This window comes from Peromyscus eremicus, chromosome X (assembly GCF_949786415.1).
Source record: "Peromyscus eremicus chromosome X, PerEre_H2_v1, whole genome shotgun sequence".
Classification (NCBI taxonomy): domain Eukaryota; kingdom Metazoa; phylum Chordata; class Mammalia; order Rodentia; family Cricetidae; genus Peromyscus; species Peromyscus eremicus.
The window spans coordinates 127,828,893-127,842,407 of NC_081439.1; the positions used below are offsets into that span (position 1 = coordinate 127,828,893).

A 13,515-nucleotide genomic window follows, 5' to 3' on the forward strand; every position below is an offset into this window, starting at 1 on the left:
ACTTCACAGGAAATTGAGATGCTCAATTCACCAATGCCCTGCAAAATGCTTACCATGATCAGATGTGAAAGCAATAATTGTGTTGTTGGCTAGATGAAGATCATCCAAAGCACTCAAAAGATGCCCAACCTGAGTATCCAAATAGGACACAGAAGCAAAGTAGCTCTGGCGGATTTTCTGCTGCAAATGAAAAGAGTAGGAGCAATTTTCATTGCCTTGGCATACAAAGAGAATAGCTACCTGAACATCTCTCCCAAGCCCAACCTCTCCATTGATTGATGATGTTCTTATCCTAAACCTAACATTCCTTTTCCTACCTTCTGCAGCCCTATGCCTGCAGAGGCCAAATTAACAATGTAGGACCAAAACTGACATGTTTGAAAGCGAATCAGCTTTTATTTTAGGATACATGTCATGGCAAATGGATGTCATTAACTATTCCCTTCTGTCTGTTCTGCATATTCTGGACAGTCTCTAGAAATGAACATCTAAGCAGAAAATGATCCCTTACTTAATCCTTGCATTCCCAGAGCCACATGTTCTCTGATGAGGAGTTTGCCAAAGATACCACTCAGCTCCATTCAAGCTACCAGGTGACTAGAAACACTAGAAATGGATTGTCTCCCAGCCACTGACACCAGAAGTCCAAAATCAATGTTTGGGGAGGGCCATTTCTGAAAGTTCTAGAGCAGTAGTTCTCAAACTTCCTAATGTTGCAACCCTTTATTTAATACAAAAATTTCCTTGTGTTGTGGTGATCACCCAACCATAAAATTATTTCATTGCTACTATAAAAGTATAATTTTGCTATTATAAATTGTAACATAAATATTTGTTTTCCAATGGTCTTATGTGATCCCTGTGAAAGTCATTCAAGCCCCAAAGGGGTCGAGACTCACAGGTTGAGGACCACTGTTCTAAATGTACCTGCGTTTCTTGACTTGCAACAGTCATTGCAATCTGTCTCTATCTTTACATGCAGCTCTTCCTGCATCTGTTTCTGTCACTGTCCTCCCTACCTGACCTCCTTATCAGGACAACAGTCATATTGGGTTAGGGATTTACCTGATCAGTATGAGTGCATCTTAACTTACAGCAGGCTACATTCTGAGGTATGAGGAATTAAATAGTTCAATATATCTTTGGGGGGGGGGCACAAATTAACCCTTAATAATGACCCTGAGTAGGCCTGTCCTCTAACTACTTTCTTACCCAGCAAGAAATGGCAATTGATTAACTTTATGGACCAAGGTGTCAAGTGTAGCTCATTTCTAACAAACCCTCAATGGGCAGAAGAATAATGAAGGATAACCCAAGAGGAAATGCTGGGACTGCTAGTCTATACCCAGAAGTAAAGAAGCCATAAGCCTTTCCTGGACTGACTCCTCAATTATTGTTCACAAGCCTTAAGGAAAATATTATTCTCCCTCCCCACTATCCCCCAAGTGGTAACAAACAAGAGAACCACTTACCAGATCAGCCCCTTCTTCTACCATCCTCAGGGTCCCTCCCTCATGAGATGGACCTGCGAGATGCTACTTCTCATTGCTAGGATAAGGGCAGTCATGAGACTTAACCCTTCATCTACTTGCAGTGACAAACATCTATGCTTCTAGAAGGATTATGCTGAGCCTCTGCCTACATACACTTTTAGTAAATAAACTTTTCAGTCTGGAGCCCAGAGAACTTCAGTTCTCCTAAGGATCAAAACACCTCCTGCTTACGCTGGTTATGGAAAGAAGGCAATAAAAAAGCAGGTATGATGTTCAGACCTATTAAGCCACCTAGCCAATAAGGGTACAACTACAGAGAAGTAGACATACTCATCAGAAGGGCCAGGGTTAAGACAGGCAAATGAGACTTCAAGTGAGTTGGTCTGGATAAACCAGGGGAGGCTTCACAGAGGAGTATCCATTGCTATCAACCAAATATGAGCAAGATGCTCTAAAGCAACAGCTGTTATGCATACAACAGAGTGGAGTTATGGAAGAGGAGGGTACATTCAGAGCTATGTAATAACATAGGAAAGCAGACAAAAACAGTAGGTTAGGGCCAGAGGACATAGACTTAGAAGTTCTTCAAGGGAGTAAAAGTCTCAGGCTGTAGGCCAAGAAGGTCTTTCAAGACAGAGGTAATGCAATATAGGCTGCAGATTAGCAAAAGTCCTATGGCAATAGCAGCACAGATTCTAGGGGCTATAGACAAAACAGTACCAAGCCACTGCTGGCACCTAAGAAGAATTCAGAATACTTGTTAAAAAAAAATCAGAAAGGCATGGTGTGTATACCTGTGATTCTGGCACTTGGAAAGCTGAGGCAGAAGGATCACCATGCATTTTTCTTCAGCTGGGACTACAGAATGAGACCCTATCTCGAAAAAATGGAAAAAAATTTAAAAAGCAAAATGTACTACAGTGGTCCAGAAAGATATGTTCAGAGAGCAAGGCAGAACTAAGAATAATTTGGGGAGATCAAGCAGGTGTGGAGACAGGTAAGAAACATAGTATCAGAGGAAGATGAGAAAGCCAAGGGTGACAAAACTTCACATTCAGCAACAGCATGATTTGCTACCATTTGATAGGAAGAGACATAGTGGAAGAGGAAGGAGAAAAGGCAGAGTAGGGGTGGTGGCCTACCACGTGGAAAACAACAGAATCAGGGTCTCAACGATCATCTGCCTGGGAGTAGGTCACAGGAAGGTAGACATGTTAGGAGAGATGCCTAGGCTGGAGTAGTTCTTGGATTAATCTAACAACAAGGTTCAGATGAGGCTAACTAGGGAGAAGGCCAAGGTAGGGGGCTGAAGTTGACCAAGGAGCAGTACCTAAGTGGGAGACACAGAAGGACCCTGCTATGCATACTGAAATGGAGAGGGAACCAGAAAGGTTGGCAAGGAAGTATCAGAGTCAGATAGCTCCAGATTAGATTGGTGAACAAGGAGAAAGCAGCACCGAGCTCAGGGAAGTTGAAGACTTAGAAGACAGATTTTTGCCAACAACGTCAGTGTCTGCCACAATGAGAACTCTTAGTGATCCAGGAAGGCAGGAACCCATGCAGAGAAAGATGTAGAACAAATAGACCAGAAAGATCATGGATGCAGCCAGAATAGGCTACTCTTCACTGCCCTCAAACAGTTGAGGAAGCAGAGTAGCAAACAAAAAGAGAAGAGAATAAGGCAGAGGTGAGAGAAATGGTACTTCTGAAGATAGCAAAACATGAGCAAAGAGGCTGCAGAGAATATCAGTAGGAATAGACCTCACAAAACAAGCAAAGAGCTCACCTGGACAGCTGAGAACCTTTGCTTAGTAGTAACAGAGGTTCTCTCCAGCAGCTCTCACAGCTGAACTGTTTCATTATAAGGGTACTGTAAATGGGGCAAGAGTGCTGAAGAGAGTGCAACAACAAGGAGGGTCGTGCCATGGGACTCGCTCCCCAAGACAGAATGGGAAGAGGGGCAACAAGAATGTCGGGCAAGGGAACTGCAAGGGGAAGGGGCCATAACCAGACTTGCGCATAACCAAGCAGGTGCAGGCCTAAGCATAAACCTGGGAGGCTGAAGGAAGGAGATAGGTGAATTAAGAAAAGACATCCAGCGCCAGGCGGTGGTGGCACACGCCTTTAATCCCAGCACTCGGGAGGCAGAGCCAGGAGGATCTTTGTGAATTCGAGGCCAGCCTGGTCTATAAAGCAAGATCCAGGACAGGCACCAAAACTACACAGAGAAACCCTGTCCCAAAAAACCAAAAAAAAAAAAAAGACATCCAAAGCCACAATGGGGCAGGGAACATAGCTCAGGTCCATAGAGCATGAGAGGCATGCCCTCCCCCTCCCCCCCAAGTAACTATATGAGCCATGCTACCTGCTGTGTCCCATGACTAGGAGTGTAAGGAAAGGGCACAGAACTTCAAGGGGGTTCTCTCCATGCAGGTGGCACTGACCCTCTCTGTATACTTCCACATATTCTCTACTCTCTTAACTAAAAACCTCAAGTCAGTATTCTCACAGAAAACTTTTACCCCTCCTGCTTCTGTTTGATTAAGAACATAAGGCACAGTGACTTGACAGGGGTCATGCCGCTGGCATGGAGTAGAAAGCAACTTCAAAACAAGACTTTTCTGAACTGACAAAAGCAACCATGGGGATTTGAAGTTACATGTACATGGAGTTAAAGCAGCTCCACCTGGCACCAGCTCTATGCCCCACCATGTCACACAGCAGTTTCCTGTCTGGCAACAGTGAGGTTCTCATCCAGCCCAGACACTTAAATACTTAGAACCCTTCCTGGCACCCAGTCCATTGTAGAGGGACATTTCAAGTCACTGTCACTAATAAAATATTCAGGTAACAACCTAAGGTTGCAGTTCAAACCATCTTGTTATCAGACTTGACAACACAGAACTAAGAAGCTGGTAGTTGGCAAATTGGCATATATGTTGCTTTCTGAACTCTCTCTACTTGCCATTTGAAACTCACGGTTGTGAATAACACACACACCTCACCTCTGAACTCTGGCTGTGCAAACTCAGGGGCCAAATGGCTTTAGACAGCAAAAGGTATCTTTTATGTGTTGGACTTGTTTCACTGAAAAAAAAAAATCTATTCTCCTGCAATGGTTCTCAAATCACTGAGTACATCACCATCACCTGATATGCTTTCTGAGGAAATGTGGTTTCTTGCGCCCAATCTTCAGCTCTAGGGCTGCAAATATAGTTCAGTAGTAGGGTACTTGCCTAGTGCATGTGAGGCCCTAGGTTCAATCACTGCAAAAAATAAAAAAGAAGAAAATGGGGTGGGGGGAATAGAGAAAAAAATGATGTCCATATCCTTTTAAAGGTGAGCCAGAACTCTGTACTTTCAACAAGTCTGCCCAGTGAATCTGACATAGACAGTCAGTCCAAGGAGCACATTTTGAAAATGCTGCCCTCTTCTAGCCACTACCACCTGCTTTAGCATTCATTCATGTCACAAAACTTCAAAAAGAATATGGCTCCATGTGTCTTTTTACTTACAGGAGAGGCTGAGGGATGAGGGGATGAGTCAACATAACCAAATGACTAACTTGGAGGCTGCTCTACCTCTGTATCAGATCAAAGACATCACAGCTGACAGCACTAGACATGAAAACCCACCTCCCTCAGTTCACTCAGTCAGCCCAAGAGTGGCAGGTGCCAGTTTAGGCTTTCCCACAAAGGAAAAAAAGTACCAGAAAACCAAGGATTTTAGGCTTCTACACAGCTGCCGACATCCTATAATTAATAAATTGTGGCCCATATTAATCCCCCATGGGCTAGGGAGGTTCACCCAAGCTATATCCTGAACCTATGTCTGCTTATAGCAAGTCGGATGCTACCTTCTTTAGAAGCTAAGGTACTAGTAAGGAGACTTGATCTACACAGCACTGCCCATGTCAATAACAACAGAAATTCACTGTCCCCTAAAAATCACAAAGAAGACTTTTGTTTGTTTTAGCTTTTTGAAACAGGAGCTTACTATTTAGCCTAGGTGAGCTTTTAACTCACCAGTCGGCCTTGAATTCAAATGTGGCTTCACCAATGCTATCACACTATCAGTGCCTGATATATCTCCCAGGTATACCACTGGTACCTGAAAATCCACAGGAATTGGGCCATAGGGAACACTGATGTTTAAGGCTTGGACATCTTCCCGCTCCCTGATGTCCATCCAGGGGTTGTAGGCCACAGGTGGTAAGCCATCAGGGACCTGGGGATCAGGAGCCAGGGTGATATTTTCCAAGGGATACAACTTCTGAAATTCCTAGGAAAAAAACACACAAAGCCACAAGGTTGCTGCTCATTTGGCAAAAGCCCAAGGTTGTGTTTTCTGAAAGCCTATGATTCATTTACTTGGTGCTAATGCTCCCCAAGTACTCACCCACCGTCACCTGCTCTCTACCTTAAGCCATTCTCATAAGACTCGAACAGCAACAAAATCCCCAAATGTTTCCTACAATGACAGCAGCAACTGTTCTCTCCTCTCATATACAGGTGCCCTCCTGCTCCTGTCCCAACATACAAAGGCATGGCAAAGCACGGTGGGCTCCCAAAACCTCCCTCAGCTTCCGTGAGTCATGAGAACTCACAGGACTTAGCAGAAAGTCCCATTTACAGTGATCCTTTATTAGAGTGAAAAGATTTCACATCTAATCAGCAAAGAAAAAACAAACATAAGGCCAAAAAATCTGGAGGAAACCAATGACAAGCTTCGGAGTCCTTCCCAGGGATTTCACATGAGGCACTTATTGCCCCAGCTAGTTGAAAGAGGGTGCATGTAAAATGCTACCAATCAGTGAAGCTCATTAAAACTGTAGCACCCTGTTTTGACATGGGATTCATCACGTAGGCACTTTGCCTGAACCAGAACAAAAGTTTGGGCTTCCATAAGGAAAGCACTGATTCAGCATGTACCATGTCTGCCAAAACTACTTAGGCACTCCCAAATCAAAGTTCCCAGTTGCCAAACAAGGGCCAGACTTATAAGCAGACCTCTGAAAGGCTTGCAGCCCGGCAGCTTTGTGAACTCTTTTCTGCAAGGGAGCTGAAGAGATTGTCACAGCTTCTTCTAAAGGGGCTGAGAGCTCCTACTGTGAGGGCAAGAGACTCAAGGGTCATCAAACAAGATGCCTACAACATCATAGGGTATACTTCCAGGTCTGAACTCTCATTTATAACCAAGGGATATTCTTTGTAAAGTGAAAAGGCTGGGCTGTTCAGGCCCAGGTAAAAGAAAACAGAGAAAACCTGGGAAAGATTACTTAAAAGGACTATACATTCTAAATGATATATAGAGAAGCATAGGATTTGAAGTACAAACAAGCAATTCTGTCTCCTATGGTGATATTTTATTTGTATTAAAATGTTATTTGTATGTTAATAAATAAAGTTGCCCGGGGGGTCAGAGCTATTAGCAAGCCATAGGAAAGCAGGGCAGTGGTGGCGTACGCTTGTAATCCCAGCACTTGGTAGGCAGAGCTGGGTAAGTCTCTGTGTGTTCAGGGATACAGCCATTATTGGATACACATGCCTTTAATCTCAATACCAAGCAAGGAAAACCTGGAGGCCTATACAGACAGGCCGTGACGAGGTGGTCATGTGGTTGGGTTTACAACCAAAGAGAAGGCAGAACAGAAACTCTATATAAAGACTTTAACACAGGAAATAGCTCTGGTTCGGAGAAGTAGGACCACTCCAGGAGGAAGGGTAAGGTTTTAGCTCTTAGCTCGAACCTCTTGACTTTCTTCTTTGCATTGGTTCTGTGTTTCTTATTTAATAAGACGGTTGGTTACATCTACAGTTTCCTGTGCTTACAGGGTCTGATATGACAACCTTAGGGAGGAATGACAGGAAAGAGGGCTTCATGTTTCCTGAGATTTTCTCCCACGAACAATCCCTTTCAGCTTCTGGTGGCTTTGCCTCACCTCTGTATGACATCATTGTACAATCCCATCTGCATGATGAGTCAAACAAAAGAAATCAAATCTCCAGGGGAGGAAAGTGGAAAGCTAAGCATTTATTACAAGATTCTTACATGTTCTAAGACTACTTTTTGCTCTTAAACTTTGACTACCACTATCCCAAGTACACTAGTACACATTAGGCATCCCAGTGGGTTATGACCACCTTCGATACACAAATGCCTCTCTGGTGAATAAGTGAATAACAGATAATAGTGGCTGTGTTGGATCAGCCCTCAGGCAGCTCTTCACCTTGGGATATCTGAAGGGGATGTGTGGCTTGTGATACCCAACTGCCAGGAAGAAAGGACTGGCTGATGTTTTCATCTTTTCCAACAACCGAATGGCTTCCTCAGTGCTCTGTTTGTCAGGCAAGGTGCCCTCAGGCACATCTGCCACATCCACAGGACAAAGCAGGTTGGCATGGAGTTTTCCATCTTGTCCCCTACATGTCTTTCAAAAAAAAATGTATAACATCAGTCTATTAAATTCAATAACTAGAAATCCTGACAATCATATACTGAATAAATAGCACCATCACCAGCCCTCAAGTTCTTAAGTCACTCAGAATGAACATGCATACTGGAAGCAGAACTGAACCAGAAAAGTGTTTGTCCTTTCTCCAGACAAGGGCAAAAAAACAAAAAAAAACAAAAAAAACAAACATTCAATTTATTCCTGTGAATTCTATCTTCAGGCCAGAAATAATTAAAGGATACCCAAACTATCAAAAATTATCTCAACATTTATGATCCTTAGCTTAATACTTCATCCAGAGTGAGCAACAAAAATCCATTAAGTGAACTAATCAGACTAATGCTTTAGGTTAAGGCTTTAATTTATATTTGTGTATGTGTACACATGTATGTTTGTATATGTGCCAGTGCACATTTGTGGGGGGGGGGTTAGTACACATGAAAAGTAGAAGTCAACCTCAATTGTTCCTCAGAAGCTATCCACCTTGGTTTTTGAGACAGGGTCTCGCACTGAGACATTAGGCTAGGCTAACTGGGCAGCAAGCTCCAGGGACCTGCTTGTATACCCAGTACTGGCTTCTTGATGGATGCTAGGGATTGAATTCTGGTCCTCATGCTTCTAGAGCAAGCACTTTACTGACTGAGCTATGTCCTTGGCCAACTTAAGGTTTTAGAATGAAAAACACCCCATCAGCCAGTTGTGATGGTCCATGCTTCTAATTCCAGCCTCAGAGACGCTGAGGCAGGAAGATTCCGAGTCTCAGGCCAGCCTGGGTTTCAGAGCAAGTTCCAAACCAGCCTGCACAAAAAAGTAATCATTGTGCTCAACAAACCAATTGCTAAATATCCTAATGCTTGTTTCTGAAAGACATTACAACAAGCAAAAGCAACAACCATCATAGTATAACCAGCTTAAAAGAAAATACCATATATTTAATAGTCCATTTGCTAGGCAAGAAGACAGTGCTTCCTCAGCTCTTGTACAGACTTACCTTAGTGTTTTCATACTTCTCTGTTGATGGATGATAAGGTGGAAAAGACCAACTGTATGGAGAATCATCACTGTGATTGGAAGATATACCTTGAATTGGGGAAAAGAAAGTTGCTGAATAAAATGTGAAAGGTCTTTCAATACCCCCACTGCCAAATTAAAATTGAACAACTACACAGGTAGCTCCTCCCCTCTTTGAGCCTTAGTTTCTTCACCTATAAAATCAAGAGCTCAAGCAGATGATACATTTCCATTAAGACCAACTGTCCAGGTCATTAACTTAGTACTGAGCATCTAACTTCCCAATTCCTAAGCCTCAAAATGACAAGATCAGCCAACCTGACATAGCAATACAGTTCCTTGAGGCCCAAGCTAGAGACTCTTGCCCAACATAAGGAAGCAACAACCACCTAACGAGAAAGCAAAAGCACTGTCACCACCATGAGACAGATGAGCATAGAGAGGTTAAGAGAGGGATCATGGCCTGCACAGTGCCAATCCAATATATGAATGAGCTAAGACACAAATCCATGCCTTCAGGACCAAGATCAAGTATGCAATTGTGAAGCATAACTCCAGCCCAAAGCTTAGTAGTTTACTGTGTACCAAGCAAAACAAATACCATATGAAACCAAGAAAGAACTGCCAGCAGACAAGAGTACAGAAGTACCTTGGAAGTAAGGGTCTGTAAGACATAGAGAACCTCATCCCTAAATCTACACATCAGGAAGGAGATCAATGAACATACAGGCCTTGCTTGATTTACCTTCCCAAAGTATTATCTGCTCTTCTAGAAAATACTCACTTCCTTCCTTCCCTTAGGCAAGTGCTATAAGTACCAAATTAGGAAGTTCAACTGATATTCAGCTTTAGGCCACACAAAACGATTTCTGATACATTCATTTTCAAAACTGAGCAGGGTATAGTCTACCTGACTGGTATTCTCAACCTGGACTGCCAGCTAGGTTTCAGAAGAAAGGTCCTGAGCCTGTCGATTATAATCAGTGTGCAAAGGGCTCTTGGAGACACTCAAGCTGTCTCCTTTGGTGATGAACATCATCATCTGAATGGATCTAGCACTTTGAACACACTTTACACTCACGGATGCCCACAATGACATGCTCCCCTGGTAGGGCATCAAAACAACTACAGGCCCAGCTTCTCAGGTAAGGAATGTGAGACTCAAAATCAGCTGCATGGCTAAGTAGTGGCAGCACTGCAACCACAGTCAGGTACCTACATCCCTGATGCTATTGCCCAGTGTAGTCTATTCTGCTTCTAGAGATTTTCATGGCAGTGAAAAGTCAAAATGACCTGAATGGTATGCCAGACTACTATGCTGTCATTAAAAAGGGATTTTTGTGGAGTGTAATATAATGGGAAAATATTTACTCTCACTTGGGGTATAAAATTATAAACAAAACATAACTACAAATCAGAAAAATACTATGTCCAGAAAACAGGCTGGAATACATTAAATGCAGCTTTCCTCAGGGTGGTGCAGTTACACATTTATATTCTTTGATTTCTTTCCATTCTTGAAATCAAGTGATCCTTCTATCATTGTTTTAAAGTGGTATCTATCCTTCATTTAAGAAGTAAACAACCAGTTTATCAGGCAGTATTCAAAGTCAGAACTTGACACCCAACTTACTTCCTCTTTCTGACATTACTCACAGAGAAAGCATTAGCTTCCACCAAGCTGTACCTCTTACCTGGATATCAAGTCCACACAGTACCTCTGGACATTCAAGATCCTCAGATATGGTTATCTCACACCCAACTTTACAGACAGGCACCCTGCAAGGCACAAGGTCAGGTCCAGAGCTGGACTGACAACAGAACTGTCTCTCCAACAGCCAGTGTACTTCCACAACCCAAGCAGCTGAATAAGTCCCAAAGTATTACCTCCAACTTCTAAAGGAAACCAGTTTCTTTCTATTCTTTTTCGTTTAGACTGTGAACATGAAACTGGGTTAAAGAAGTGTTTTGTTTTGTTCTTGTTGTTTCATAGAAATTTACCCAGCCTATCAGAAAAGATCACTACAAAGACAGCCCCAACCCAGCAAGGGATTCCAGTATTCAGGCACAGAAACAGAGAGCCCAGGCTTTGATAATTGAACAGTACCAGGGTGAAAGACTTTTCCAACCGACATGGTCATGTAGCCATTCTCCTTGAAGTACTGGGGGATAGTGGAAAAATTCCCCGAGTGTACCCTCCAGTAGGAATTGAAGTCATACAGGCGGGTGGTGTCAGGCCTCCTCCCAGTGAGGAAGGACACTCGACTTGGTGCGCACACTGCTTGCTGTTAGGGAGCAGAAGCAAATGTCAACTTCATCCCAGCCAAATATGTCTGCAGTCTTCAAGGTAACTAAGCAACCTCTCTAGATCCTCAGCAACCACCTGGCAGCTGAGTCATGCAGATCTCAAAGTGAACCATTGGAATTTGGACCTCGCCCAGGTACTAGAGATTGTTGTCTTCTGAACAAAGGAAGGCTGTAATCATGCTCTCAAAACAGCAGATGTATGTGGGGGTGGGGAGGGAGTTCTATGCAATGGCATCCCTAGGTACCCATAAAGGGTGATGCTCTTGGAGAGCAGCCCTGAAAGGTGGCTCAGGGAGGACAACTGCCATAGATAGATGACTGACTCTTAGTCACCCACAACTCAGTTATATTTTTCAGCTCTAGGCAGTTCCTGATTCTGGCTGAAAGCTGGCCAAGCCTGTCTTAAGCATGTCAAGGCCAGGTCATAGTCTCCACCCAATGAGGTACAAGCTCTTTGTGAGTGGAGAATAGGCTTGCCTAGTCCTCCATTTTCCAAGCTCTGCTTCCCTCATTCAAAGAGGTTGTCTCTAGGGCAGCAACATGCAACTCCCTACTGTATATGCACAGATGCACATACCCACACCTAAGGTCCCCAGACATACCTGTGCAAAAGCATTCTGAAAGAGAATGCTGTGGGATGCCAGCTGGTCAATGTTTGGGGACCTCACTAGCTTATCTCCATAACAGCCCAGGGAGGGGCGAAGATCATCCACAATGATCAGAAGGATATTCAGAGCATCTGCACAGGAGGGAGGGGCTTTGGTTACATCACATGCACTGACATTGAAATACCACCACCACCACCACCACCACCAAGGCAATGAGAAGATCTAGGCTGGCCCTGGCTCCTTAACAGTCCATCTAGAAAAGGAGCAACCAGGGCTCTGCTTCAGCAAGGGTGAGAGTAGAGTGCAGAGAAGCCCTAATCTAGGGTGAGAGTGCTTTGTATCAGCCATGTCTTCACACCTAGTTGAAGAAGAAAGACAAATAGAGACTTGGGCGGGGGGGGGGGGGGGGGGGGGGGGGGGGGGGGGGGGGATGAAAGAATGAGGAGAAGGAATAGAGAAGACAGATGAAAAGATGGAAGGACAATTAAATGAAAGAAGGATGGATAGAAGGGAGGGAGGAGAAAGGGAGGGAAGGATAGTTGAGTTGGAGGGGGAAATGGAAGGAAAATGGATAGATGGAAGGAAAAGGATGGACTGTTAGAGAGACGTAATGTGCACCAGTGGATGGCCCCACACCCATGTGTATATGGGAAGCACAAATTGGACTCAGTGGGTTATAAAAACAAAAAGAGGACATGAAGTTGAGGGTGGGTGGATCTGGGTGGAGTTAGGGGGAGAAATGGGGGGGGTGAGTGTTATAAAAATACGTTGCATGCACTTATGAAATTCTCAAAAAAAATTAATGAAAAAAAGAAAGAAGCGATGATGGAGGAAAAACATGAAGGGGTGAAAAAGAGAGAAAGACCTATGAAGGAGGAATGGATGAAAGATTAATGTGGACTGAACAGAGGAAAGGAAAGATGGATAGAGGGTAAATAGGAATGAAAGTGTGGGAGAAAGGAATGAAGGAGGAGAGAAAAAAAAGATAGGATGGATGGAAGAAGAAACATTAGCAGGGACAGAGACAAAGTTTGGCAGGGCAAAGAATGAGGAATTGGCACCTGTAACGTTGTTGCCTAGCTCAGCAGACTCCAGGGCGAAGCAGAAGGAGCCTAGAAACAAGCTGAAGCCAAGCAGGCGCCAGCCACACTGCGGCTGCGGCAACGACATTCCTGCTTCGGTGCAGCCTTGCGAGAAGGTGGTGTCAGGCTAGAGCAGGATCATTGGGTAGCGGTCGTCGCCGTCGCCGCCGCCGCTGCCGCCTCAGCAGCAGCTGCAGCAGCAGCAACCGCCGCCGCCACAATCTCAATCAGGGAAGACAGCGGGACAGGGCAACCTAGGGCTCAAAGGCCCGGGCCCGGCCCGAGCGTGAATGCGCTTGCGCAACTCCCCTTTCCCTCCCCTCCCCCCATCTCCGCCCTTCCCTCTAGGGGTCAGAGCCTGTGGTGCTGGAAGTCCAAAGCTTGATCCGCCATAGTGGGCGGGACCTTAGCCGGAAGCAAAGGGGTGGTGGCTTTTCAAAGGGCACCTTTTACAATAGACAATGGTGACAGGATCTTTGATGTTCTCAAGATTTTACTGTTGAACTAGTTTCTTGCCTCTTTGCCTCTGCTAGTTCTGTGCCTTTTACCTAGAAGTCCCG

The 13,515-nt window shown here is 44.3% G+C and overlaps 1 protein-coding gene across 3 annotated transcripts in view; it reads right to left on the reverse strand.

Annotated features, from left to right (window-relative positions):
* Ids (iduronate 2-sulfatase) overlaps positions 1–13,228 on the reverse strand; it is a 54,542-nt gene extending 41,314 nt beyond the window's left edge. The window contains exons 1-7 of one of the 3 annotated variants that reach the window (XM_059250370.1): positions 12,935–13,227; positions 11,868–12,004; positions 11,066–11,243; positions 8,939–9,027; positions 7,723–7,923; positions 5,604–5,774; positions 54–180 (exon numbers count right to left, since the gene is read on the reverse strand). In XM_059250370.1, coding sequence (XP_059106353.1) covers positions 54–180; positions 5,604–5,774; positions 7,723–7,923; positions 8,939–9,027; positions 11,066–11,243; positions 11,868–12,004; positions 12,935–13,043 — 1,012 coding nt within the window. In that variant the 5' untranslated portion in view covers positions 13,044–13,227. Of the gene's footprint in view, positions 1–53; positions 181–5,603; positions 5,775–7,722; positions 7,924–8,938; positions 9,028–11,065; positions 11,244–11,867; positions 12,005–12,934 lie in introns of all 3 variants that reach the window. The other 2 variants (XM_059250369.1, XM_059250368.1) reach the window with 2 other exon arrangements.
* Positions 13,229–13,515: the final 287 nt, after the last annotated feature.